Source organism: Micromys minutus (genome assembly GCF_963924665.1).
Source record: "Micromys minutus genome assembly, chromosome: 11".
In the NCBI taxonomy this organism is placed as follows: domain Eukaryota; kingdom Metazoa; phylum Chordata; class Mammalia; order Rodentia; family Muridae; genus Micromys; species Micromys minutus.
The window spans coordinates 57,829,658-57,857,485 of record NC_137980.1 but is presented as its reverse complement, the minus strand read 5'-3'; the positions used below and the strand labels follow the sequence as shown (position 1 = coordinate 57,857,485).

Sequence of the window (27,828 nt, the reverse complement as noted above, 5' to 3'; positions counted from 1 at the left end):
CAAGCCAGTAAGCAGCATTCTCCCACATTACTGAGGCTCCATTTATACCCTTTGTGATGACTGTGATCAGAATGTGTCCCGGTGTTTTATCACGATAGAAAACAAGTGAGTTTGTGTCTGTGTGTGGTGCTGGCTCACCTCCTGACAAGGCTACCCTGGGTGAGCTCCCTGCCTTCCTGCGGTGGCTGTGACAAGGTGCCAGGACTGTCATTTGCAGCTCAGGGTCAGTGGCTGCTTTTCTAGAGTCTGACTGGTATTTCTTCCTCTTGTCTGCTAGAGGTAGAACAAACAGACTGAGCCCAGAGAGAGGCCCCTCCGGCTTTCTCAAGGCCTCCCTGGCTGGAATACCAGTGCTTCTCCAGGCTGAGCGACCTGGCCAAACCTTCTCCTGTTCCTTCCTGTGCCTGTTGATTGTGGATAGGACAGGACTTACTTAGATCAGTCTGCAGAGGGCCTGAGGCTCTCTGTTTGTCGGCCATCTACTATTTGGCCACTAGGTGGCGCTGTGGTCCAGGAGAACAGCATAGGGACAGGCTCTTGACTGGGCTCCAGCCTTCTAGACACCTTCTCTTCTCTCCCCTCCTCTCCACATAGAAGCCACTTTCAGGGTTCAGTCCTAGCTGCTCAGTGTGGTCTATGTACCCAGAGCCCCATGTCCTGGCCCACCACTGGGTTGGGGATCAGAGGCTCACAGGGTAAACCGATTGGGGGCTGATGAGACAGTGTCTGTTTACCTATGTGCCTGGCAAAGTCCTTGTTACTATAAATGGACACATGCCCTCTTCACTTCGCCTCTGGGAGTGGCCTTCTGACCCTCCCCTCGGCACACCCTGGCCTGTAGCCTGCCATCTCTTCATGGATGAACTGGACTGTGTGTTCACAGAGGGGTAGGATCACAGAGCTGTTCACATGGTGGAGGGGGAGGGGGTTGGAGTCCCGGAGGCAGATACCAGTATAGGAGAGATGACTTAGACCAGGGCCCCACGGAATTCTGGGAGGCCCAGAAGTGGTTATCACATCTCCTACGCACTGAGAGAGCCTGAGGTTCCTCCCCTGTAGCATGGCTGTTTCATGGGAGTCTAGGCGAAACGGTGGTCATGTGATGTACAGTCCAGTCTCTAGGGCCTTCCCTTCCAGGGTGGGGTATCTGTTCCTCTGGCCCGTGACTGGAGGCTCACAGTGGTCTTTCTGTACCATAGTTGGGCAGATACATGCATGTTCAGTGGATTCTTGACCTCTGAGGTCCCAGTGTCCAGAGCTGTAGCCAGTCTTTACCGGTTTTCCTGTCTGCTGACGGGAATCACAAGGGGCTAGCCCTTGTCCACTGGGGACCAAGGTAGAAAGGGAGCTTTGCTTCAAGGACACACATGCCCATAGCCAAGGCCCACCTGGGCATCTCCCATTAGGTGCCCACTGCATAGCCACCCGAGCCTCTCCAAATGACGTAATAGCCTGACTGGTCAGCTTCTCCAGACTTCACAAGAGGCTCCAGCAAGTATCACCCATCGCTTAATCTTGGGGCACACTGCACCCCTAACCCCTTCTCCACAGGAGCGTCTGGGCCCATTCTTTCCCAGCAGAAGTGGCTGGCATGGTGTCTCTCTCTTTACAAGTCACCTGTGCCTCAGGATGTTACCCACAATCCATTCTGTCCCCCCCCCCCCCCACGCCACCCCAGAGAGAGGGAAGTGCCGATGAATTACAGCTTAGGTCTGGCATCTCCTCTGCAAGAACCTGAGGTGCTCACCGTGCTTGTGGTGAATTCTGGAGGGCTGTCATTTACGTCCGTCACTGTGATGATGGCGGTGGCTGTGTTCGAGAGACCGTAATTAAGGTTTCCTTCCATGTCGGTGGCCTGGACGATGACCGTGTACTGCTGGACTTTCTGGAGGGGGAAGACAGCGAGTCAGTCTCGGTTCAGAAGTCAGGTTCAGAAGATGGGGAATACAGGCTTCCTCGGCAGGGTCCATCCATGGCACAGGCTGCCTGGGATTCCCTGGGAGCCTGCCTGGTGGTGGAAGGCTGCTCATGTCTGTATCTCAGCAGCCTGCAATGGGGACCGTCACTTTTGGTGTTAAGGACAGAAAGGGCAGGGCAGGGTTCCTAGGGCCCTGCCCAGTCTTCAGTATGACAGAGAGGGCAGCCTGGAAAGTGCCGGGGGGGGGGGGGGGGGTGGGGTGGGGTGGGGGGGAGCACCGCTGTTGAGATAAAGCCGAGTTGCCAGCTAGATCAGGAGTCAGGGGAGGAATGAAGGGCTAGCAAATGCAAGACATGGTACTTTGGGTTCACAGGCTCCGCAGTGGGGGTGCGGAGAGCGCCTGGACACAGGTGTGATCTGTGAAGGCAGGCAAAGGATAATGCTACGCTGTGTCAGGCCCCGCAGGAGTCACGTGACCCTCCCCTGCTCACTCGCTGTCTGCACCCAGAGAGTCACGTGACCCCTCTGCTCACTGCCTTAGCTGAGAGGCAGAAGCATTGGAATCACATGCCACCCCCCTTTTTTGACCAGGGACAGCATGCTGTGGGAGTGACAGCCTCCGATCAGCAGGGGGCAGCTCTGTGGGGACCCCTCCACTTCTTACTCGCACTGCTGGAGACAGGGTAGAAAGAACCCCTCTGGAATGTCGTCCAGATGACTTAAACCTCTATCCCCGGTCTCCTGAGATGTTATGAAAGGCCAGTTCTCACCACATGATTCAGGGAAGTGTGTGTGAGTTCCAGACAGTGGCTCCAAATCATAAGCAGCAGGTGGATCACATGATTTCCCTATTCATCCACCATCCCTCCACCTACCCAGCCTCCCTCTCTCTAGTGTATGTCTTTAAATATGAACACATGTGTGTGCATGGGAATGTGTGCACACAAATGCCTATATGCATGTATATGTACATATTCATATGTGTGTACATACCTGTAGGTCTCTGATCATGTGTGTAGTGTGCATGTGTGTGTACAGCACCTGCCACTAGAGAGTGAGCTGGGCTTGCTTCTGGACAGCAGGACCCGGGAGGGAAGCCAGGCCAGCAAGGTGAGAGAAATCCTGCAGGAACCCAGAAGAAGCCTGGATTATCACGGCTGGGGCAGGCCTCTGAACCCTCGTGGACCTGAGTCTGGCCCCTGGATTACCCCTCCATAGAGACAGAAGGAGGTGTGGGGTGCAGTGGGGCATCTGGAACAGCCATCCCTGGGGCTTCCACATCCCTGCAGCCCAGCATGCAGACTCCGCAGAACACCATCAATAATGCATCGGCCAGCCTGCCCTAGAAAGTAGCAAAGACTCCACAGCGTGTCCCCGTAGGCAGCGTCCCTTGCCAGCCTGGGCTGATGTCCAGGTCAGGCTGAGCCCATGGCCGGGAGCTCCCAGCTTCCCCTCAGGAGCTGCCCCAGTAAGCACTGAGACCACCTCACCCACAAGGCTGCGAGCAAGCCTACACCCATTCTGGGCTCTCTGATCCCGGAAGGCAGTCAGTATGGGGGAATATAAATTGAGGCTGAGAACCCAACATATGAACCCCTGAACCCCCCATCCTCCACCGAGGCCAAAGTTATTGCCTGCCACTCAGAGAGGGTCTCAGGCTCAGAGCTGTTCTCTGCTAACTCCCCATGTTACCCAGAGGTCACTATTCTTGGACTTTCCCACGGGTCACTGTTGGGACCTTTGTCCCCCGGATACTGAGAAGTGGAGTAGCTGAGAGGCTGCTCTTAAGTTGCTCAGCTTCTAGAGACTGTTCTGCGCCTGACAGTGAGGTGAGGGGTTTGCAGGGTCAGCTCTGGGGCAGAGGGGCCCAAGGGCGCTGTGGAAACTGAAAAGTTGGACCTAGACTTGACACTCAAGCCAGAAGCCCCACTCTTGGGTATAGATCCAAGGGCCGAACAGGCGTCCACACAAACGGTGCCCAGCAGTGTGCACACAGCACCACTTGAAACACAGTATGTCCTCACGATGGAGTATCACTTAGCCATGAAAAGGAGTGGCATTTCGGCACCTGCTGTGCTTAGACGAACCTCAGAGCCATTATGTCAGATGAAAAGAGCCAGGCCCAGAAAATCGCAAGGATGTTCTTATAAAGGCAATGTGTCCACATCGGGCAAGTTTACAGATTGAGGCTGCCTATGGGGGTAAATGGGTGACACCAGCGTTGTAGGGCTTCTCCCTGGGGTGATGAAAGTACCCAGGAGCTAGGAGGATGTAACTCTGGGTGAGCTGAGTACAGTGTGTGGGTGAATTTCACAATGTGTGCACCACAATTAAGGAGCTGGCACTAGACTGTCCCTGAGAAAGCCCAGCTCTCCTCAGTGGGCTGCGTGCATTCCTCCCTGTGCCCCCCGGCCCCCCTCTGCAGGCTGCAAGCCTTGGCCTTGGGACATCGGGGACATCGTGGAGGGGGCTACACAGTGCTGCTCTCTTTGGCCACTGTCCCCCAGGAGCCGAGAGGACTCTGTGCTCACGATCCTGCGTGGTGCCGAGCTGCTAGGAGATGCCGTTGGAGTTCCCAGGCTTCCAAAGGGCCTCAGCAGGCGGAGTCCAGGCATGGCGCATTTGTGCCTGACTGTAGGTCACTCTAAGGATTCTCCTGCATCTGGTGCCGGGATAAGGCGATGCATGTGTGCACAGACCACCCGGGCCCCAGCAGCGCTGGACCACTGAGTGGCAGGGCGCTCTGGCATGTCCTTCTGCTGGGGCTTTCCTTGCCTGGGGTCCAGTAGGGAAAGATGTGCACACCTCACTGGGGGCCCAGGTGGTTGCTTGGTGAAGAAGACTTGGACCCAAGAAGTTGTCCACATGCAGAGCCAACGCCACCAACAGGGACACCGAAAGGGTAGCCACAGAGGGCCTGGGTCTTGGGCAAACCTCCGACTGTCCTAGTCCCTGAGATTTGGGCTTCCTGAGCATGAGTTCTGGGGCTGGAGAGATGGCTCAGTGGTTTAGAGTGTGTGCTGTGCTGCTCTTGCAGAGGACCTGAGTTTGAGTCCTCAAGAAATTGAACTCATCTGACCTCTGTGGGCCTGCACTCACTTGCTCTCTCTCTCTCTCTCTCTCTCTCTCTCTCTCTCTCTCTCTCTCTCTGTCTCTCTGTCTGTCTGTCTGTCTCACACACACACACACACACACACACACACACACACACACACACACACACACACCTCAGTCCCACCTGAAGCTTCTAGCTGCTGAGCCAGAGGATGCATTTCTTGCTCAGACTTCAGCATTTTGCTTGAAGCGCTTTGCTTGCTGTGGCCTGGGGTGGTGACGCTCTGCCTCCACTCTGGGGGCAGGTAGCAAGCTACAGAACCACTCAGGGGCTCCTACTGCCTAGACCTGCCACCTGCTCCTGGCGCTGCCTCTATGACACACAGTGGGCTTCCCTCCTTCCAGCCAGCAGCTCCTTCTGCTGCATCAAAAGCAGAGGCTGCAGATCTTCTCAGTGGGGCGCACACAACCCCTCCCCCCCACTGCTGCTGCCTGTGGGGTGCCAGCAGCCTAGCAAGCCTCAGGCTCGGCACAGGGTGGAGTCAGCTGCTCGGCTCTCAGCCTCGCTGTCTACCTCTCTTCTCCGGGGAGCACCATCCATCACAACCGGAGGAGGCTGGGTGTCAGGAACGTCCCTGCTTGAAGGAGAGGGCGGAGGACTCAGGTCCTTCTCAGCCCTTTCTGGCAACCCCTCTGTCTCTCAGGTGCTGCCTCCGGGCTACCGGGCTACGACGAAAACTACAGGCTGCACGAGGCCCCGACGAAAACCACAGGCTGCACGCGGCCCCCTTCACTTTCCTCGTTCTCCTTGAGGCTGTGGATGGCCCACCCTTGGGTTCCTGTCTTTCCAAGGTTGACTCTAGGACCATTGGTATTTGTGGGCAGGTCGCTCTCTGTTGCTGAATGTCCCATGCCCTATGCAGGCACTCGGCAGTCTCCATAGACTCTGCCTGTGGGGTGCTGGGAGTCAATCACACATACCAACAGTGTAGTAGTGTCCCGAGGGGGACATTGTTTGAGAAGCAGGACTCCAAGGAAGGAAAGGTCTGTGCACATTGTGGTGGGCGTGGCTGCTACCTGAAGTAACCACCTCCACTTAATATGCAGAGGGAATGGTTTGTACTAAGGCCCTGGGGGAGGTGTGTGTGTGTGTGTGTGTGTGTGTGTGTGTGTGTGTACACCTACACCTGTGCATACACCTGTGCATGTATGTATGTGCATGTGCATATGTATATGTGTGTGAGCATGTGTGTGTATGTATATGTGTAGGTATGTGCATGTATGTATATACATGTGGTTGTTTGCATGTGTGTATGTGTGCATGTATGTGTATGTGCACACTCCAGGAATTTTGGCCTCTTATGGGGGGTGCAGTCTTGAGGGTATAGAGTTATTAAAAGCCAGGTCTAGTATTAGTCAGAGTAAGATAGGAAACCATGGAAGGGTAGAGAAGATGAGCGTGGTCACGTGTGTGCACAGGAGAAGATGAGCATGGTCACATGTGTGAGCACAGGAGAAGATGAGCATGGTCACATGTGTGTGCACAGGAGAAGATGAGCATGGTCACATGTGTGTGCACAGGAGAAGATGAGCATGGTCACATGTGTGTGCACAGGAGAAGATGAGCATGGTCACATGTGTGTGCACAGGAGAAGATGAGCATGGTCACATGTGTGTCAGCACAGGAGAAGATGAGCATGGTCACATGTGTGTACACAGGAGAAGATGAGCATGGTCACATGTGTGTGCACAGGAGAAGATGAGCATGGTCACATGTGTGTCAGCACAGGAGAAGATGAGCATGGCCACATGTGTGTGCACAGGAGAAGATGAGCATGGCCACATGTGTGTCAGCACAGGAGAAGATGAGCATGGCCACATGTGTGTCAGCACAGGAGAAGATGAGCATGGTCACATGTGTGTGCACAGGAGAAGATGAGCATGGTCACATGTGTGTGCACAGGAAGTGCTGTGTGGCATCTGGAGTGAGACCTGAAGGGCGGGCCTGTCTCAATGGATGGGAAATTGGAACCAGGGTGTCTGCTGTCTAGACACTTGTCACCAAGAGGACAATTCCTTTCTGCTCCAGGTTGGAGCTCTGACACGCTTTCCTTCTCTCTTGATGGGAGTTCTCTCTGGAAGCAAGCAGCAGCAAACCCTCGATGCCCAGTGCAGCGAGTCAGGGTCTGGTGCCAGGGGACAGAGGTGTAGACACTTGGGCTCAGGCAGATCCTGGCCTCCCAGTCCCTCCAGAGGAGCACGCCCGGAGGTGAGAGCTCGTGCCTTTGAAGGATCTAAGGAATTTGTGTACAAAGCCTCCTGGTTAAACACTGGCAAAGTTCAGAGAAAACCAACAGATACAGCGTCCATCTGTGGCTGCGGCTGTTGTCTCTGGCTGCCTGTCAGAGACCTCAGATCTGAACAAGCGGGGGCTGTGGAGTCTCTGCATGGAAGAAGGCCCTGCTGCGACAGGTGTGTGGACTGTCTGGGGCTGCTCTGGCTACTCTGCACCCAACATCTGGTGAATGTCACAGGGAAGGTCGAGGAAAAATCTCGTGTCCAGACCTCTGGAGGAGCACGGTGGACGGCTACAAAGCAGGCTGGACTTGGCTTGTGGGCTGGGACTGGGGTGATCTTGAGCTAAGCCATGCTCTTCCCTGCTGCTTGTTAGAGCCTGGAAGACCCTGATCTGGGGACTGAGACCAACCTGGCTTATTTGTCACCATTCCTTCACACTTAGAGGTTAATGAAGGTCACACCGAGGGCATTCTTATCTGTTTACTTGGCCTCCATGGTGGACTCTTTGACCCCATGCCTTTGAAGGCCACCTCTGGTTGCCCTTGAAGGAAGAGGTCGGAGGAGAAGGAAATGGTCAAGAGCAGAAAGCACAGGGATCCCTCGAGCAAGCAGCCTCGTGGATGGAGTGTGGGAGAGCTCTGAGGAGGCAGGGCACAGCTCTGAGGGCCCTGCAGGGTTCTGAGGGGAATGGGTGCTGCTTCTTTCTTATTCTCGTGTTCCATCCGGGTGTTCCCCAGGCCCCTGCTGACACCTGCTCCCGTTCTCCCGGGTTCCTGGTCAGCCTGACCAGAATGGCATGGGCGTGGGCAGGTTCAGATGCTGCCAGGCTCCTTGGTGCTTAGGTCATGTCTTCCCAACTGCAGAATCCCATTCAAGGCCCCTTCAGGCTCTCTGAGCAGGCTGTGACCGGACCTCAGTGCTGTCTGGGAAGAACAGCGCCAGGTTGCCGGGTCTCTGCCGTTGGGTTGGTTTTGTCCTGGTCTGATGCTTTTGTCCTGAGTGGAGCTGGGAAGGTGGTTGAGACAGGGTCTGAGGTTTTGATTCCATCTTTGGAAAAGGAAGGACCGTGTCCTGCTTTCTCTGGCCTTGTTTCTTTTGAGTTGCTGCCAAGTGGAGATAGTAGGGAGGTAGGTGTTGTTTGGGAAACTTTGGAAATGCTGTAGAAAAGGCCGCTTAAAAAATCTCCACACAGATGTCCTTGCCAATGACATGTCACACATTTTTGAATGTGTCTGTACATTTTTGGACATGTCTGGATGTCACTGGGGTTTCAGGACACGTCTGAATATTTGTGGGTATTTTTGGAAGTGTCTGGACGTCTCTGGGTTTGCTGGGGTGGCGTCCGCAGGCAGCCCTGTTCCTGGGGTGCCTGTATCACCACACATAGCTCTGCCCTTGCTGAGATGTTTTCCTGTGGCGCCAGTGATTAAAAACTCCTGGGTTGGGATGCAGGTTGGTGCTGGAGCCCTGGCTTAACCAGCACAGGCCCTGGGGTTAGTTCCTGGTACTGGAAAAAGTCTACACACAGACCACACACACACACACACACACACACACACACACACACACACACACACACCACATACATACCACACACACACACACACCACACATACACACCACACACATACACCACACACACTACACACACACACTACACACACACACCACATATACACCACACACATATACACCACACATACACATCATACACACACACACCATACACATACACCACACACACACATACACACACATACCCAAATCACACACACATATACACACATACACATACTACACATACACTACACACACATAAACCATACACCACACATACATACACACACACACACACATACACACCACACACACACACCACACACACAAGCACATGTACAAACACATATGCTCACATGCACATATACAGACGCACATGCACATACATACACGCACAGGTGTGTGCACATGTGTATACTAGATGACAGTGTGTTTTCAGGGCCACCATTCAGTTCAGTACAGACACTAAATGGACCAGGGCTGTGGCTGGACAATGACTCCAGGGACCCTGGGTCTCAAGCTATTGGGGTCTCTCCCTCACTTCTGGCCCAGAGAGTTTCTGCTATCCTGCATCCTGGGTTGGCTCTTCTATTTGGAGATATCATGCCTGTCTGTCTCTATCTGTGCCAACCCGGTGGCTTCTGAGGGCAGTTAGACAGCAGCTGACTCGTTGGCAGTGGAGGCTCTAAGGTAGGCAGGACTTGGATGGAGCGTGAAGCAGCCCCGAGCAGGTTGAGCTGATCCTCACTGTGGTTCGTGGGCACAACGGGCTTTTATTTCTGGCTGAGGAGGTAGGCCATGCTGTTACAGCACAGAGGCTCAGCTCTGTCTCTGTGGCACCACTGCAGCCCAGTTTGAGTAGACTCTCCCAGCTGCTGGGAACTTGTGGGAGACTTCCCTTCTAACTGGATCCCTTCCAGCAACGGTTTGAATATGCTTGGTGCAGGGAGTGGCAGTATTAGGAGGTGTGGCCTTGCTGGAGTAGGTGTGTCACTATAAGACCCTCATCCTAGCTGCCCAGAAAGAAGTCAGTATTCTGCTAGCAGGTTTCAGATGAAGATGTAGAACTCTCAGCTCCTTCTGCACTATGCCTGCCTGGATGCTGCCATGCTCCCACCTTGATGATACTGGACTGAACCTCTGAACCTGTAAACCAGCCCCAATTAAATATTGTCCTTTGTAAGACTTGCCTTGGTCATGGTGTCTGTTCACAGCAGTAAAACCACAACTAAGACACTACACTTCTCTCTCCTCCACTATGGGGGTGCTGACCCTCACACCCCAGGCTGGCCGTCTTCTCTGACTCCAGGGTCCCCTGTCTTCTGGCTGGACATTGCTTTGTCTGTTTAGAAGTCAGTTAGCTGCGGGCTGTGACTGTCCTGCAGTGGCAGGCATCAGAGTTTAGGGCGCTTGGCATATGTGAGAGCCTCAGGATGGAGTTCTGTTCATAGGGAGGCACCAGGCCTGGTGGTGGAGACGCCTAATGGCTCCAGCCTGTCATGATGGTCCACACTTTGACCGGCAGCAGGCCTGGGCTGAGGCGGTGAACATTACCCATCTGGCTGAAGACAAGATGTCTACTGGGTGTCCTTGAGGGATGCTCACTCACAAGAGGCCACCCTAGGACATCTATCTTTCCTTAGCATGCTGACTTCTGTATGTGGTACCAGTGGGGGCTCACGTGAGTGGGCAGAACCGTGGGTGGTGGCTCTGTGGCACAGAGATGACCAGGCCTGAGGCCTTCTTGTTCCTCAAGTTCCTTGTCCTATCTGTGCCTTAGGGGTTTCATGGTATTTCAGCTAAAATGGCCTCCCTGACTTCTGTTGACATGGATGGGGACAGAGAACAGGGAAGGAGCACAGGAAAGTCTCTGAAGACAGAGGACAGTCCCTGGTGTGCTTACTTAGTGCCCCGGTGGCTTTAAGTACCATTTGCAGGAACATAGGGGACAGGCAGGCACTTGAGTCTCATGGAAGGCTACAGCCTGTTTCAGAACATGCCTTACCCACCATGCTGGGGGATGAAGGCCTGATACTTCCTTTTTGTGAACTGACTTCTTTTCTACCAGGGAGAGGTAGTTTTTGTGATAAGAAAAAAGGATCAATAGTCGTTACCACAGAAAAGGCTTGTTTTTGCAAAGGCCTGGTACCATGGCAGAGCCCTGAGAGTTTTAGTCCATGAGGTCTGGGAGGTAAGGGGCCTGTGACCCTCATGTTCCATGCTTGAGTCAGGAGGCATTCGGAAGTGCAGAGGCCCGGTCTGCCTGCTCTGTGTGGGAGTTGTTCTGTGCTGTCTTCCTTCACTCGAGCTCTCCCTCCCTCCCTCCCTCCCTCCCTCTCTCCCTCTCTCCCCGTCTCTTTTTCTGGAGGAAACAGAGCTCTTTCCATCTGACATGAGTGTTGTAGGAGTTTAAATGAGACGGAGGAAGGCGACCAGCTGCTGGTCACTGTGGTGGGACCTGAACTGGATGGAGCCCACGACAGTGAAATCAGCCTCACGGGGGTCAGAGTGGAGGTGTGAGCAGTGTGCACCTAGCTTCTAATCATGAGACTCAGCAATCAAGCCCCCTGCTGCCTCTGAGCTTGGTTCCCACCTTCAGAGCAGCCAGGAGTGGTGCTCATCTTCCTATTAGGCCATAAATATTCTCATTAGGAGCCTTGATAAGATGAGGAAGATTAGCAGGTGGGGCAGGGACCAGAGAGGCACTTGAGCCCCTCGTACCTCGTCCAAGTCTCTCCTGACATTTAATCATGCAGAAACTCTCACTTCATACGGCTCTCCTAATTAGACCCATGGCAACCGAGCTTGGGAGTTTCCCACTTTCTAAGGAGAGCTCACTGCCTTGAAGAGGAAGTGGACCTGTCCACACTGCCCTCCCAAACACTGCTGCATGGCACTGGACAGGAGCTCCTCACAGGGAAAGATCACCAAAGAGCCTTGCTGTGGTAGTTCAGATTTGACTGTGCTCATGTCTAGCTGGAGCAGGTAGTGGAGAAATGGCCCCCTTAGACTTTCCATATAGACTGAAGCTTCCTGAGTCAGGTAATGCCTTGGCTCTGGCTGGACCCTATGCGATCAGTTTCTAGTTCCCCTTTCTCCAGTTTACAAATGCCAGGAGACAGGTGACTGAACGTACTGTGAGGCGTCTAGTATACCATAGTAGGTGAGGCTGGGACAGAGGCCTTTACAAGATGCCAGCAGGGAGCATCTTCAGGTAGCTAGTCTGCAGGGCAAGGCCCTCGGAGCACAGGACACACACCTGCATCAGGAAAGTATGTCGATGAGAGCTCCTCCCCCAGAGACACTGTCCTTATCAATGGCCCCCACCCCTGAGGCTGAGAACCAGAGCAGAGAACTTGAGAAAGAACATTCTGGGGGCTTCCTACCACCAGGAAGCTCCCTTCCACTGGGAAGAAGAAAAAAGGAGGACAGAGAGCATGGAGAAGGAGGGGGAGGAGGAGGGAAGGAGGGGAGAAAGGGGGGAAAGGGGGGAGGAGGAGAGGAAAGAGGAGAGAGAGGAGGACAGGGAGGAGGAGAGGGAGGAGGAGGGGAGGAGGAAATGGAGGAGAAGGGGGAGAAGGAGGAGGAGGAGAGGAGGAGGGGGAGAAGAAGGCAAGAGGAGAGGGAGGAGGAGGGGAGGAGAGGGGAGAGGGAGGAGAAGGAGAGGAAAGAGGAGAGAGAGGAGGACAGGGAGGAGGAGGGGGAGAAGAAGGGAAGAGGAGAGGGAGGAGGAGGGGAGGAGGAAATGGAGGAGAAGGGGGAGAAGGAGAGGGAGAAGGAGGGGAGGAGGGGGGAGAGGAAGGAGGAGAGGAAAGAGGAGAGAGAGGAGGACTGGGAGGAGTAGGGGGAGAAGGAGGGAAGAGGAGAGGGAGGAGGAAATAGAGGAGAGGAAGAAGGAGGGGGAGGAGGAAAGAGATAAGGAAGGAGGAGTTGGGTATCACTGAGACCCAGCAGCCATGAGCCATCAACGTACCAGTCTTGCCAAGGGCATAAAGCCTGCTTCCTCCTGACAGGCCCCTCACCCTCACTGGTTGTAAATGGCATCTTCAGTGTTCGGTTGATCTCTCTATGGAGCTTTTGAGCCCTCAGCCCAGTGAGCACATGGTGCCTGGCACTGGGGGGCAGTTTCTCCAAGGGAAGAAACTGGGATTACGTGGCAATGAAACGGAAGGGCTTTCTGTGGTTCCTCAGATGTGGGCACCAGCTCTCCCTCCAGCTCACAGAGGTAGCCAGCCCCGGAGACCCATGGGAAGAACTGCACAGATGCTGGTGTTCCAGACCAGGCTCGAGAGGACCAGTGCCATCAGGGGAGGACATGGGAGTGTTCCCAGATGGTTCTGCTTTCTCGACAACTGGGGCCCACCAAAGGCAGAACTTTCTGTGCCTGGGTCCTGGAGTCCGGTTACTGGCATGGGTAACAGAGAAGGGTGTGTCCAGGGGCCCTCCCATCATCCAACCTTCCCAGCCAGAGAGACACACAGAGTCAGGGCCTGAATCTGTTCATTGCCTGGGTAGCAGCACAGGGCACGCAGCAGCTCTCAGAGCGGGGCATGCTCTGTATCACCCTCGCATCCTGTGTTACAGGCTTTCCTTTGGAGAGGTTCGGACCGAGTCTCTGCTACAACCCACCTGGGCTCACATATCCTGCTCTGCAGACTCAGGCTGTCCTGATTTAGAAAGCAAGACTTAGGGAACTGGGAGCCACTGGCTGGGTCCTGACTCTCTGGGTGATGGCATCAGAGGCTCTCACCCTTTTGCCTTTTGTGTGACAGTGTCTACTGGCTTGTCCACAGGGGCTTCCTTCTCTAGCCCCCGTACCTGGATAGGTCTCTATGCTTCTTACTGGGCCTTGTCATGACTACCCCTTCTGCTCTCTCTGAACATAAAGAAGGCCAGGTCCTCCTAGCTAAAGACAGCACGGCAGATGCAGCCATTTCTGTTTAGAATTTAACCCAGTCTTTATCCCCGGCTTTCAAACCTCAAGGATAGTCATGCCCAAAGCCAGTTGTGTCCTTCAGACAGTAGCTGCCTAGTTCATCTCTACTCAGTGGCTGTCTGTGAGCTCTTCCTCTTTCAGCTTCGTTTCTGGGGAATGAGATAGAAATGGTGAAGAGAAGAGAATTTTGCTGGAATTGAACATTAGAGATTGAAGTAATTGAGAACGACAAGAGAAAGCAGGTCACCACAGTGTGCCTGATCAGTCCCAGAAGAGGAGGGGGAAAGAGGGAGGAAAGGAGAAGGAGGAGGGAGAGGAAGAGGGAGAGGAGGAGGGAGAGGAGGAGGGAGAGGAGAAGGGAGAGGAGAAGGGGGAAGAGGGAGAGGAGGGAGAGGAAGGAGAAGAGGGAGAGGAGGAACAAGAGAAGGAAAAGGAAGGAAAGGAGGAGAAAGAGGAGAAGGGAGAGGAGAAGGGAGAAGAGAAAGAGGAGGAGGGAGAGAAGGATGGAGAGGAGGAGGGAGAAGAGGGAGAGGAGAAAGAAGAGGAAGGAAAGGAGAAGGGAGAAGAAGAGTAAGAAGAGGGAGAGGAGGAAGAAGAGAAGGAAGAGGAGGAGGGAAAGGAGGAGGGAGAGGAGGAGGGAGAAGAGGGAGAGGAGAAAGAAGAGAAGGAAGAGGAGGGAGAGGAGGAGGGAGAGGGCGAAAAATGAAAAAGGAGGAGGAACAGGAGGGAGAGGAGGAAGAGGAGGAGGAGGAGGAAGAGAAAGCAGAGGAAAGCACTGAGGCTGAGGAGGTCTGCTTCATCATGTCAGCTCATGCTGGGTTCAGTTTCTCCTTGGAGAGGTGTTGGGACAGGTTGGATGTCTAAGGCAAGCTCAGCCACAAACTCCAACTCCCAACCTCAGTTGCACACAGCACGAGGGCACCTCATGTCTCTCATCTTCATCAAGTATTCACACACACACACACACACACACACACACACACACACACACACCCCTCTGACCCTTAAAGCCCAAAGGCCAGCATTACCACTCCATCACAGATGAAGGCAGGCGGACTCTATGCCCTCTGACATGCTGTGAAGGCCACATCTCAGCTGAGTAGAACCCACACTGTTTTCAAGGCCAACACTCCTCCCTTCCTGACACATAACTACAGGGGGACACTGTCCATGTACCATCCTGTGTACTGCTCCATAACTTAATCAGGGACAGTTTGAATTTTCCAGAAAGCTCTGCGTTTTGAGCTAAGATGGGAACTGAAGGCTTCAGGTACTCCATAGCCCTCAACCCGCCAGATTCCCCAGATGGGGGCACTCCTTGGGAGGAGATATGCTGCTCGCTTACAGCTCATCCTGCAGATTATCACCAGAGCCTCTACTTCCGGCTGAGCAGCCGACGCCTGTGTTAGGGCCCCGCAGACCTGGAGAGTGAGACCGAAAAGCTTCCAGAGCTGCTGACTTGCAAAGGGGATAGCCTGGGTTACAAGCAGGAAGCTGTAGCCACACTTCCACAAAGGAGCCCCAGTGTGGCCAGCCTCTGCAGTCACAGGGTACACAGGAAGTCAAGTCTGTGGTGAAGGCAGAGACACCGTCCTGAGGCTGCTGCCTAGGGACTGTCAGGTCTTCGAGGACCCTGAAAGTGACCTGGACAGGGACAGGTGGGCAGCTCTACTATTTCTGGCAGGCTTTAGCTGGTCTACCTTCTTTTACATAAAACCCAGGTCACAGAACCCTGTCCGTGTAAGTGAGCATCTCTGATGATCCAGGCAGGCCTGGTGTGTAGAAACACCCACCATCTTGTGCCTGGCATGTCATAAAGGGCTCTCGGCTACTCACTGATGGTGGTCCAGCTCAGGGAGGTGGCTTCAAGGGGCCCCAGACCTGGAGTACAGTGGCGACAAAACCCTGAGAGCCGGGGAGTTCACCCCCACTTTGCTGAATCCCCGATGGGCTATGGGTACCACTGGGCATGCTGGGGGAATCTCACAGGTGTTGCTCTGGGTCTGTCTCCCTCCAGCCCAATCAGGAGCCAGCACTGAGCATCACCGGGACCCTAACCGTGTGTCCGTTTGGATCACAGAGCCTGTTGCTCACAGCCCATCTCACCTCTCGGTCCAGGCCTGCTGCCACGGTCACGATGTCCCCTGTCTCACTGTTGATGGTGAACATGTTCTGAGATGGGCTCTGGGGTGTCTGGGTGACAATCCGGTACCTCACCATGCCGTTGGCTGTGGTGCTGTCATCTGCATCGTTGGCCGTGACAGTCATCACATATGTACCTGAAACAGACAGCAGGCCGGGTGGGAATGGTCTGACCCCAGACACCTGTCCCACCGCACACCCAGGGCTCTCAACGCAATGGCCTGTGCCTGTAGCATCCTTCTCCACAGTGTGGTCCAGGAGCTGCCGCTTGTCTGAGGGAGCTCCAGGGCAAAGCTCCTCAGCCTGCGGAAGGAGTCCTGCAACATTGTTTCCTTGCACCTCTCTGGGAAGCTGGCAGCAGGAGCAGCTCTGAGTTAGGACTGCTAATGTCCTGAGGATGGGGACAGGGTCCTCATGCAAGACTGCTTCCTGAGGACCGAAGGATCCCGAGTGAAGTTGTGCTGGTGTTTATAAATGGAAGGACTCCATAAAGATGCTGTTACTGAAACATAAATCATGCACATAAAGTTTGCCATTTAAAAAAAAAAAAAACAGCCCATGGTTCTGATATCCTCATGAAATTGAAAACTATGTAACCGCAGAAGGACATCCTCACCCTGGAGAGAAAACATACCTATCACCAGCCCCTCCTTATCCTTCCTCCTAGCTTCCCAGGCTCTGGTCTGATTTCTGTTTCTCCAGATTTCCCTATTCTGGATGCTTCATGTAAACGAGGTTACATAATCTGTTTTCGTTCACTGAGCCTAGAATTTCTGGACCTCCCTCCTTTTCATGACTGAGTACTACCCCATTGTGTGAATGAGATAAACACGCTGCACTTACTGACTGAACGCTTGCACGCCCGGAGCTAAGCTTTATGAACGAGGTCAGCCAGAGAACCACCAGCCCCTCCTCACTGATACTGAGGTTGGCACCTCAGATGGGCAGATACTGAACTGCAAATGAACAGTGTTTCCTGGGAATAAGGGAGGCCCGTGTTCGTGAAAAGACACATAGGTTAACTGAGTGGGAAGGTGGACTGTGGTCATCCCCAGTGGGACACTCCAGCACCCAGGAGGCTCAGGCTGCTGGATTGCCACAAGTTTGAGATTGGCCAGGTTCTAGGCCAGCCTAGGCTGCACAGTAAGATCAAAATAAACTGACGAAAATGTGGTCTTCAGAGGAGGCAGAAAGGGCTCTCTAAGAGAGGAGTTGGGATAGAAGATGACATAGACCCTGGCTGGAGAAGCAAAGGCCCAGGGGAGGAGTTCCATCTGTGGGGCAGGGGTGAGGGGGGAGCAGAGTAGACAGGCTAGGTGTGAATCTGCAGTGAGCTCAGAAATGAAAGTTAGCTGGAAAATGTACCTTCAGGTCCTGATAGTCACACCCAGGAGGGCAGAGGAAGGAGTCATCAGGTAACGTTGCAGGGGATGTGGCTACATTAACTAGTGCCAGTTTTCCATGAACAGGACAAAGCCAGGGAAGAACACTTGAGACTTCTCTGCTGTATCACTGAGGCCTATGCTAGGCTTTAAAGTAACAATGTACAACCTCAAGGAGAGAAACTGACATGTGACCACACAACCTGCAGCAGCCCTGGAGTAAGTGTGGCAGCCTAGCTCAAGATCTGGTGCTTTTCTTCTAAGGGTGAGTGGGTGTCACTTGGCCATCAGATGATGAAATGTGTGTTGGGGAAGGAGAAAAAGAGGGAGAGGGAAGAGGGGGAGGGAGGGAGGGAGGGAGAGAGAGAGAGAGAGAGAGAGAGAGAGAGAGAGAGCGAGGGAGGGAGGGAAGGAGGAAGGGAGAGAGAGAGGGAGGGAGGGAGGGAAGGAGGGAGGGAAAGAGAGAGAGGGAGGGAGAGAGGGAGGGAGGGAAGGAGGGAGGGAGGGGGAGGGAGAGAGAGAGGGAGGAAGGGAGGGAGGGAGGGGGAGGGAGAGAGAGAGAGGGAGGGAGGGAGGGAAGGAGGGAGGGAAAGAGAGAGAGGGAGGGAGGGAGGGAGGGAGGGAAGGAGGGAGGGAAGGAGAGAGGAGAGGAGGAAGGGGCTGAGATGGAGGGAGGGAGTATGAGGGAAAGAGAGAGGGAAGGATGAAGGGAGAGAGATGGAGAAAAAGAGAGAGTGACAGAAAGAGGGAGGAGGGAGAGAGGAGGGAAAGAGGGAGGGATGAAGGGAGGGAGGGAGGGAGTAAGAGAAGGAGGAAGGGGAAGAGGCCAGCAGAGTGGGGAGTGGAAACCCAAAGTTACTGAGGTAGAGAGAAGAGCTCCCAAAGCCCAGCCCACAGTTTGGAAATCAGACCCGGCTGTTTTCACAGCCAGCCCATAGGGTGAGGTGAGGATGCTCCAGGCTTGAACACTTTGAGCCAAAAGGAAGAAGCAGGCCACGGGTTGCCATGGAAACGACCCAGGAACATTCCCAGCCCTAGAGCTGAGCAGAGGCTCTGCAGGTTTGGTTTTTCTTTCTGAAAGGTGCAGAGAGAAGGGGAGGAGGAGGCCTGGAAAGCTGCCCTGGCTTCGGACTCCCTCCCTCATGTTGCCCAGGGATGCTCTACACCCCAGCGGCCTCTGTACTGTCCGCTCAGGATGTCTGATAGTCTGAGGGGCAGGCTCTCAGGCAGCCTCTGCCATTTTTGCCTCCTGTGAGCCTTAGCTTATCCCTCAAGCCTGAGGGGTGGTTGGCCTTTTCAACGCTTCCCTTCTTGGCCTCTCTCTCTTTATGTCTGATGGTTCATGCACCCCTCAATGGATTACTCCCCTCATTACTCCTCTGCACCCTAATTTGGGTTGGATGGGTGTGACTTGGGCTCAAGTCCATGCCCGGGAACAGTGAGGAGTCCAGGACAGTTATGCTCAAGTGTTCCAGGCAAAGCTGTGGTGCAGAGGCAGGGGAGTGCCCAGGAATGAGGAAGGGCCATCAGATGGTAGACTGAGGTGGAGGAGAAGCCACCTGGCACAGGGCCCTGTGCAGAGGACCCAGAAAACAGTGGATGCTGTTGGTCAGAGAGAAGCTGGAAACTTTCAGCAAGTGCCAGCTATCAGGAGGGAGCAAAGGGAGGAGGATGGGGACCCAGGAGTCACAGGGAGGCTGCTGGCAGTGGGTTCAGTGCTTGGAGAACAGCAGGGATGCAGGATTTAGTGGAAGGTGTGGCCACCAATGCCTTCATCCCTGTGGGAGGAAGCAGGTCTTCTGTGGTGGTACACTGGGAGGAAGGAGATGTCAGGACAGGCTGAGGCCAGGGTGTGGTCCCCCACACAGAAGGGTTTCACTTGCTTCCGGAACGGGTGAACATGGCTGCCACTCTGCCAACTTGGGCACAGCCTAAGGCTGTTGTGTCCTGGCTCATAGAGGGCAGGTTGACAGCCTTACTATTGCCCAGAGACCGAAGGGTGGGGGAGGTCACAGGGACAGTGAAGAAAACCGCTGATGGCTTCAGTCTCAGAGCTGTGGTGAGTCTTCCTGGGTATACTTATCAGGCAATGGGGCTGCCTTGGGCCCAACTCAGAAGGGAGAGCAGACACACTCTGGGGACTGTGAAAACTACGGCCAGGAAGGCCAGGAAGGAAAGTGTGCTCCTCTGGGCTCATGCCCAGGACCATGTAGAAAGCAGAGAGGGCCAGGACACAGCATGGGTGGGCAGTGGCTGTGGGGGCAGGGCACAGAGACACTTTCATCACAGGGTAGGCTGGGTCTGCATCGATTCATGCTCAGGCTTCAAGCACGACTCACGTGTAGAGATCCTTATCTGCCCCCATGTGGAGAAACAGCCTCGGTAGCCCTTCTACGGGGCTTCAAAAACACTTGTAAAGTCCTGCACAGAGTACCCTAGTCAAATAGAAGCACCTCAGAAAGTCTAGAAGCCAGGAAGCAGTTTCTGGCTGTATCAACATCTCAAAGATGCTGTTTCTCCAGGCACCCATAGGACATTGTGGCCCCACATTGGGATGTAGAGTTGGGGGGAGGCAGATGTCCTTGATGACTTGGAAGAGAGTTTGCTGCCCGATTGCCTGGGGCTGTCTCTTGTCTCTGGAGTGAAGGAGACCACAGTCTCCCATGAATGTCATCACCACCCTTCACAGCATGGCGTTTTTCTTGCTTCCCCCAGTGGAGGGTGTCGAGTTCTGCATAACTCGGTTACAGAGCGTTCAGTGAGCTGGATTTATTGGCCTCAGCAGGGAAGTGGGTAAATTTATTGCTCTGCAGGACTCTTGAATCCCACAGACAGATGCATGGCCTTGAGCTGCCGGGAGGCCATGTGCTGAGTTATGGCTCTTGCCAGTGGCCTGGGGAGGACTACAGGCGGTGGCCTGGGGAGGACCACAGGCAGGATACATTTTTCTCCAGACTCCTGCTTACATTTTTGCGGGTCAAGTGCTGAGCACAGTGCCTATAAGGGAGGCTGCCTGGGTCTCACTCAGCTGGGTTTCAGAGAGACATCCTGGAGGGAGCCTTGAGGGAGAACTCAGAGAATGTTCCACATTCCTCTGCAGCCCCTGCAGTCCTTGCTAAGGACAAACCCACCTGGCTTTGTCCCCTCTCGACTAGGGGCAGGACCAAATCCCTGACACTTGCCTTGTCCTGGAATGATTTATTTGGAATGTTTTCACTAGGCCCCCAAAGTCACATGATCAGAAGCACTTTGTCTAGTGATACAAGGAGGCCTGGGATGGGAACCAGAGGGCCGAGGAGTCCAGGCTGACGAGCCATAGCCACAGCCCCGGAGAGGCACCAACCCTGCCAAGGATCTTCTCTAGCCTCCAGACGGGAAGGAACTGAGCCCTGAGAACGTCCCAGACAGTGCCCAGAGATGCTCAGATGATGGTCCTGGCCAGACAACCTTGACTGCGGGTGTTGGAAGGTTCTAGAGGAGGAAGAAATGCCGGATTTCCAGAGCATTCCTGGAAGGGAATACGGCTTGTCTTTTAGGATCATTGTGTCAAAGTGACCCTGCCTGGGGCTTACACGAGTGTTTAAGCCCATAGCCGGTGTTGCCGGATGAGATGGTTGCTCTCCCTCCCGAGGCCCCAGAAGCTTTTCAGTTGCTAGAGGTGGTCTCTAGGTCCAGGGGTTCCTGGCTCATGGCCACACCCCTCCAAACTCTGCCCATCTCTGTCCTCACTCGTGAGTCAGTTTCCCCTTCCTTCCTTGGATTTGCTGTGACTAGCAATGTGTGCAAAGCTGACCCCCTTGGCGGGTTTAGCCTTGTACCCATTGTTTATGGGAATTATGTGGAGGATGGGGCAGGGCAGGGCTTGATACTGACAGCAGTGACTAAGCACAGGAGGCTGTGACCTCTCTGTGACAAGTGCCTGGATGGCTTGGGTCGCTTCAGAGGCCAGGCTGGGCTCAGAACTCAGATGTCTCAGTGTGAACCTGGCTGTGACCTTCCCGGTACTCAGCTGGCTGCTGCGTCTCCTCTTCAAGTTTCAGGTTCTTTATGAAGCTGGAGCTGAAGGTGTCTCGAGTCTTAGTCTGAAGAAGACTGATCTGGGCTCTGCATTCAATGCTATTCCAGTGGGTATCAGAGGGCCAGCGAGGTCACGCCGCCTCCTCCTCCTCGTGTTGTGAATGGAGGTAGTGGCCAGCCACCGTCCCCTGCTGACTCTTTCTTCTCCCTCTGAGGCCACATGGACCACTGTAATCTCCCAGGCACCCTTCTGAGTGTTGCTGAGCCCTTGCCCTACTGCAAAGCCAGACCACCAGCGTAATGGCAGGACTCGTAGCCACCCGCATACAATATGGAGGGAGCATCCACCTGGGCCACATCTGTGCTGGCCTGGGTGCTACTCAGAGATTGAGAAGAAAGCCGATTTTCCAGAGCTTGCTCTGGAGGCCTCTACAGCATCCCCCCTCCCTCTTCCTGGAGAAAGACTTGGGTTTTCCCCTGTGAAGCAGAGCCAGGCAAGCCAAATGAGTCATCTTTTCTCTGGGCTCAGGGGTGTGGCCTGCCTCTCACCTGGAGGGTGAAGGCGCCTCCTCTCTGAATGCACAGGCAAGTGGAGCACGGAGGACTCCAGGCTCCACTCTTCCTTGGAACCCGTGTACTACGCTGCCACACGCCTTAAAGGATTAATTTCACAAGCCTTAAATTGCAGTTTAATTTGAAAACTAATTCAGCCCCATAATTGGCTTTCTGCTCAAATCACTGAGGCTAAAGATTTAAATTCTTAATATTCAGACAACTTTCAAGTATCTGGTGCCATCTGTGCACCAGGCCGTGGCATTAATCTAAGGGGACTTCCACCGGTGCAGAAATGAAATAAATAAATATGGGGGCTTGCTAATAGAATAATCTATTGAAGCCGGAGCCCGGCCTTGCACAGATGAGCGTTTCTCTCACTCCCGACTCGTAGATTCCCCTGCCATTTAATGTTTTATGTGACATCAGTTTTAGAATTCACAGCGGGGGGGGGGGTTCTCCACACTGCTACCAGGGGTCAGGGTGTGGGGTGAGCTCTGACAGCTGACTGAGAGGCCAAGACGCAGCTTTGCTTGGGCAGCTTAAGAAATGAGGCTGCAAGTTGGCCGTGGGCTTTCTGGCCAGAAGCATAGCAGAGGTTCTGTGGCCACCCTGGGGATGCTTAGAAAGGAGATGGGGGCTGGGGAGAGGACTCGGTGGGTAAGGATCTTCCCATACAAGCAGGAGGACCTGAGTTTGACTCCCCAGGGTCCACATGAAAGTCGATGCTCAATCTATAAACCCAGCATGGGGAGATGGAAATGGAGACAGGGGAATGGATCCCCAGGAGCTCGTGGGGTAGCTACCCTGGTGAATGGACCTTATTTTGGAGAGGTAGAAGGTGAAGATGGGTGCCTGAGGGTGTCCTCTGACAGCCACACTCACACTTCAGCAAGCACACATCTGCACACACGCACAGGAACACGCATACACACAGGTATGCGCACACACATATAGCACATACCCAATAGTTTTGTTTACAAGGCGATGTATGTGTGGACTGGACTGGACTCCCCCAGAATCACCCTGGCCACACATACACATAGGTGAGACCCTGAACCCTATCTAGTGTGCCAACTGTCACGGTGTGAGTGTGAACTGCCCCCCAGTCCTGGGTGTGTGCCACCTATCATGGTGTGAGTATGAACTCCCCCCACCCCAGGCCAGGGTGAGCCCTGAATCCCAGTGTGCTATATGTCATGGTGTGAGCATGGACTATCCCCCCTGCCTTCCCTCCCAGGTGCCTGTGTTTGCACACTTGGTCTCTACTTGGTCATGCTATTTTGAGAGGTCATGAAAACTTTCAGGGGCAGAGTCTGTTTGGGGGACCATGAGTCCCGGAGGAGAGACTGGAGATATTTTATGGTCTGAGAGCTCCTCCTCACCCTGCTTTCTCTCTGGTCTCTGCCTCCTGTCTCAGAGATGTGAACAGTCCCAGCTGTAGGTTTTTGCTGCCACAGAGCCATTTGTCACTTGCTTCCTCTCAGTGAGGGACGGAACCTCAGACTGTGAGTTGAAGTGAGTTTTTCTTTAGTACGACACTTTGGCCTCAGCACGGAAGGCCACGAACACCCCTCCCCGGCCTGCCTGTTGCTGTAACTCATCCCTAACCAGTTAGGAGACTGAGTGTCTCCAGAAAGACTCTCATCTGGGGCGGGGGGGGGGGGGGGGGAGGAGGCCGTAGCAGCCCATTGAGTGGCTGGGGTGAGGACTCCTGCTATAGGCTCTCTAAGGCCTACAGGCACCCGGCAGGAAGGTCAGCTGGCTTTTAAATATATCTCCCTACATTTCTGAAGAGATGCTAAATTCAACCAAAGTGACTTGTCGCAGTTTGAGGGATGATGTGGACGCTCCGATTCAATCTTCCAGATCCACAGAGTAGGTGGTTTGATCCCCATTTTATCAGCACGTAAGATGAAAGGCTTGCTCTAGGCCACACCAGGGTCACATGGTGACTGCACAGTAGTAAACCTGGACGAGCAGAACCCCTGGGTTCCACACAGACGTGGGTGCAGGGTTGGCTGGGGAGGTCTATCCCATCCCCAGGAGTACACTGTGAGGGAGGGGAGAAAACTCAGATATCGCCCATCCCAACCCCCACAACTACAGCTGTCACAACAGTGACACAGGCGAGGACTGTGGGCTGTGCGGGAAGAGTAATTCTCAATGCACCTCTGAGAACAATCTAATTAGAGGCAGACAGAGACATGAGCGGTCACCGCAGAGGGTGCACAGATGGTGAGAGACACGGGACAAGATGCTGCATGTCACTTGTCATTAGGGAAACACACTCTCTGTGCACCCACCCACAGCCCCGCTCAGAGGCTGGTGGTGCAGAGGTGTCTGCCGTTCACCAGGCATAGCACAGGGGCAGCTCCTAGGGGAAGGGTGTGGAACTGTCTTCCACTGGATCCCAGTGTCCTCTAAAGACCCTTGCCTTAAAGGCAGATCCTCAGCAAGGGGCGCTGTTGGGAAGGGGTGACAGTATGTTACAGTTTGCTTCAAAGGACTCCAAAGGCTTGGGCTGAAGACTTGGTCCCTAATAAGCGGATCTGCTCATGGAGAGGCCATCATGAGAGTTTGACTTTGCCAGAGGATCCATTCCTTCCTGGGATCCATTCCTTCCTGGGCTCCATTCCTTCCTGGGATCCATTCCTTCCTGGGATCCATTCCTTCCTGGGATCCATTCCTTCCTGGGATCCATTCCTTCCTGGGCTCCAGCTGGAAGGCTTAGTTACTGGTGGCGGGGAACCAGAGGTGGGGCCTGACTGGAGGAAGTGTGTCTCGTGTGTGTATTTCAGGGGTGTGTTTTGTTCCTGGCTGTGGTGATGGTTCCTCAGCCTCCCCTCAGACTCACAGCCACGGAACCAGCCAGCCATGGCGGAACTGAAACGGTGAGCCCAAGTAAATCTTTGGAGGGAGGTTGTGCCACAGGGCTGGGAGCTATCACACCGTGCGAGCTGGCACTCCCCTTAGGGACCTTTATCCCAGAAAAAGGAAGCTGCATTCTCAGACATTGTGTTTCCCCTTAGTGGCTTCATTTCGATGGTCTCAAGCGGGAAAGCACTTTTGGGACGATAGCAAACTTGGATGACGGCCAGCTAGCAAACTGGGGCGTGTCTGAGGCTTACACTGTGGACCTCTATGGACGGGCTGAATGAACCTCCAGGGTCCCATGCTGACGTGCAAATGCCAACCCCGGCGGTTCTGTGAGAGCAGAGCATGACAGGGCTTGCCAGGGTGAGGTGAGGTGGGGTATCTGTGGCTACAAGAGTGGCCGGAGGGGTTCCCTGAGGGATCTATATTCTTTGTTTTCCTCAATGCTCCGACCAACAGGATAGCTGACCGGAAGGGGCCTAGGGAAGAGGAGTTGCTTTCAGCCCACACAGCTGGGTGTGTGACAGAGGGAGGGCAGACATGGAGGCAGGCGGCTCTGGGGAGCAAGGAACACAGCTGTGACCTCAGGCTTTCCCAAGGCTTCATGACACAGGGAGCAGACAGGAAATGGGATTGGGTTATCAAGCCTTAAGACCTGTTCCCAGTGATCCACTTCCTACACTGGGTTGCATATCCCAAAGGTTCCACAAGCCCATGGCAGACATTTATATCACCACACATGTCTTTGTATGTCTTTTGTGTCTTGATGGTTTGGGGTCACAGAGCCATGTGGGCGGCAAAACTGCATAGACATCTAGACGAAAGCATCTACACAAACACTCACAAAAACATATACACACATGCATAGGCTCACACACAAACATACAAACACATATATACATACATTCATAGGCTCACACCAAAAACATACATATACAAATATACACACAGAGACACAGACATCTGCATAAACACACATATGTGCATAGGCTCACACACATAGACACACACTTACATGCATAGGCTCACACACATAGACACACATTTACATGCATAGGCTCACACACAAACATAGATACATACATACATACACAGGCTCACACACAAACATGGGCACATAGAGATATACACACACAGACACAAACACCTAGACACTGACAGACAGACATATGCAGGCAGACACATAGGTACACATATTCAGATACATACACATAAGTGAATGTAAGTGATACTGGCCAGCCCTTAACATGATTGTGGTTGAACCAATGCTGGCTCCAGAGCACGGCCCCGTGCTGGTCCGGAGGATTCAACTGTGGGAGCCAGGTGAAGAGTGGCGGAGGCCATACCTTTTCTCACTGCTACATGTGAATATATATTTTCTCAAAAAGACATTTCTAGTGAATTTCTACCATTGAGGGGAAACTGAGGCTCTGGAGGAAACTGAAGGAAGTTCAGGTTGCTTGTGGGACCCCAGGCTGCTCATGAGTGGCGCTGAGCGAACCCCACCCTTCAACATTCTCTGCTGGCTTAGTCAATATTTAATCTTTCCCATTTGTTTTCCATTAGGACGCATATCCGAAACCTCTCATTAGCCCATCCTTCCAGAGAATAATGACTAATTTCCGACAGTAGCTTTCCTTTCTCCTACAGAGACCCTTCCATTATTGTAATTTACTGACAGAGAAGGAGAAATTGCAGACAATTTCCAGGGCCCAGGGACTGTGCTACAGGAAGGGACGCCACGTCCTTGCCTTGGCTGGGGTCTGGGGAGGAAGGAGGCGCCAGGTGAATGTGACATCATCTGGCTTCGTCTCAGTTGGTCTGAATATGTGACTCCTTCAGGGACCAGGGACAGATTCTGTAGTTCTGGGAGCTTTGAAAGTCACTCAGAAATCACGGTCAGACCTTGGATAGCTCGCTGGGAGCAGGGTTCAGATCTGTGCGGGCTTCTGCTTTCTGCCTGACTCTGGGAAGCACCTACAGCTCAGTGGCTTATGAGAATTTCTGAGGGGTGCTGAGAGAGGTACCAAGACAGCCTCTGTTGGCCCTAATGAGTCAACACCAGCGACGCAGGCTGTTATTTCTTTCTTTATTTCTTTATTATTTATTTATCTCCTGTTTGCTTTAAAAGGTGTGGGAGGCCTGGTTTGTGAGAGGGAAGGCCGGAAGAATTTCAGGCCCATTAGCTAAGTCCCAGGTTCTGGATGAGAGGCCACCTGCCTCTGTACTAATGAGCACACACCCCAGCTGAGCCGTGTCTTCCCTCCAGCCCCTCCAAGATGTGCCCTTGGCTGCCCTCATTCGGCTTCTTGGGTTGCTTGTAGCTAATTTGCCCGCCCACCGCCTGCTCCTGCCCCTCGAGGGACTGCCTTGGGGGATGAGCTTCCTAAGGTTCCACAGAAATAATGTTACATCCCGTTCCCTCCGGTGACACTGAGCTCGCCAGTGTCTTACCATCCTGAAAGACAATCATTCAGAAATGCAATCACTTTGCTGAAGCAGCAGTCCCCAGAGACGGGGCAATGACAACCCCTGCCAACGGAGGAGAGTGTGATAAATGTTTGCCCTCCTGCCCTAGCCAGAGGAGAGGCTGACCCCTCACGGGCCCGTGGAGCCCTGGGAGAAGATGGCTTCTTGGAGGACAGATTGCCCTGGCTCTGCTTGCTCTCTGTTTCTGAGGAAAAACTGCCTCTGTTTTGCCCAGTACTCTGCAGAGCTTAGAATCCCTGCAGGAACCCCAGGGCTGGGGCCGGTGATAAGGTGCAGGAAGCTAGGCAAATAATGAGGAAAAGGTAAACGGGTGGAAACCCTGTAGTGTGTCTGAGAGTTGCAAAGGGCTTATCCGTAGAGAGTGGCTTGCTGTCTGTCTGAACTTCAAGGCTACTTGGGTGTCATGTGTTTTTAGATGTCTATACCCGGTATCGTCAGCAGAGGCTTCAGTGACCTCATCTATCCTACCTTCCCCAGGGTAAGGCTTGCCCAATGAGGTCCTTCCATCCCCCACAATAGGGGACAGCTCAGCAGGATTGCCTAGGGGTTTGTTAGCCCTAGGCTGACATCTCCTGAAGAGACCAAGCTAGTGGGCCTATCAGATG

The 27,828-nt window shown here is 53.8% G+C and overlaps 1 protein-coding gene across 1 annotated transcript in view; it reads right to left on the bottom strand.

Moving 5' to 3' along the window:
* The window catches only part of CDH4 (cadherin 4), a gene marked incomplete at both ends in the record, with an annotated part of 453,286 nt that overhangs the window by 20,199 nt on the left and 405,259 nt on the right, over nt 1–27,828 (bottom strand). Inside the window, 2 exons of the mRNA XM_080924965.1 lie at nt 1,748–1,885; nt 15,870–16,042. Coding sequence (XP_080781091.1) covers nt 1,748–1,885; nt 15,870–16,042 — 311 coding nt within the window. The remainder of the gene's footprint in view (nt 1–1,747; nt 1,886–15,869; nt 16,043–27,828) is intronic.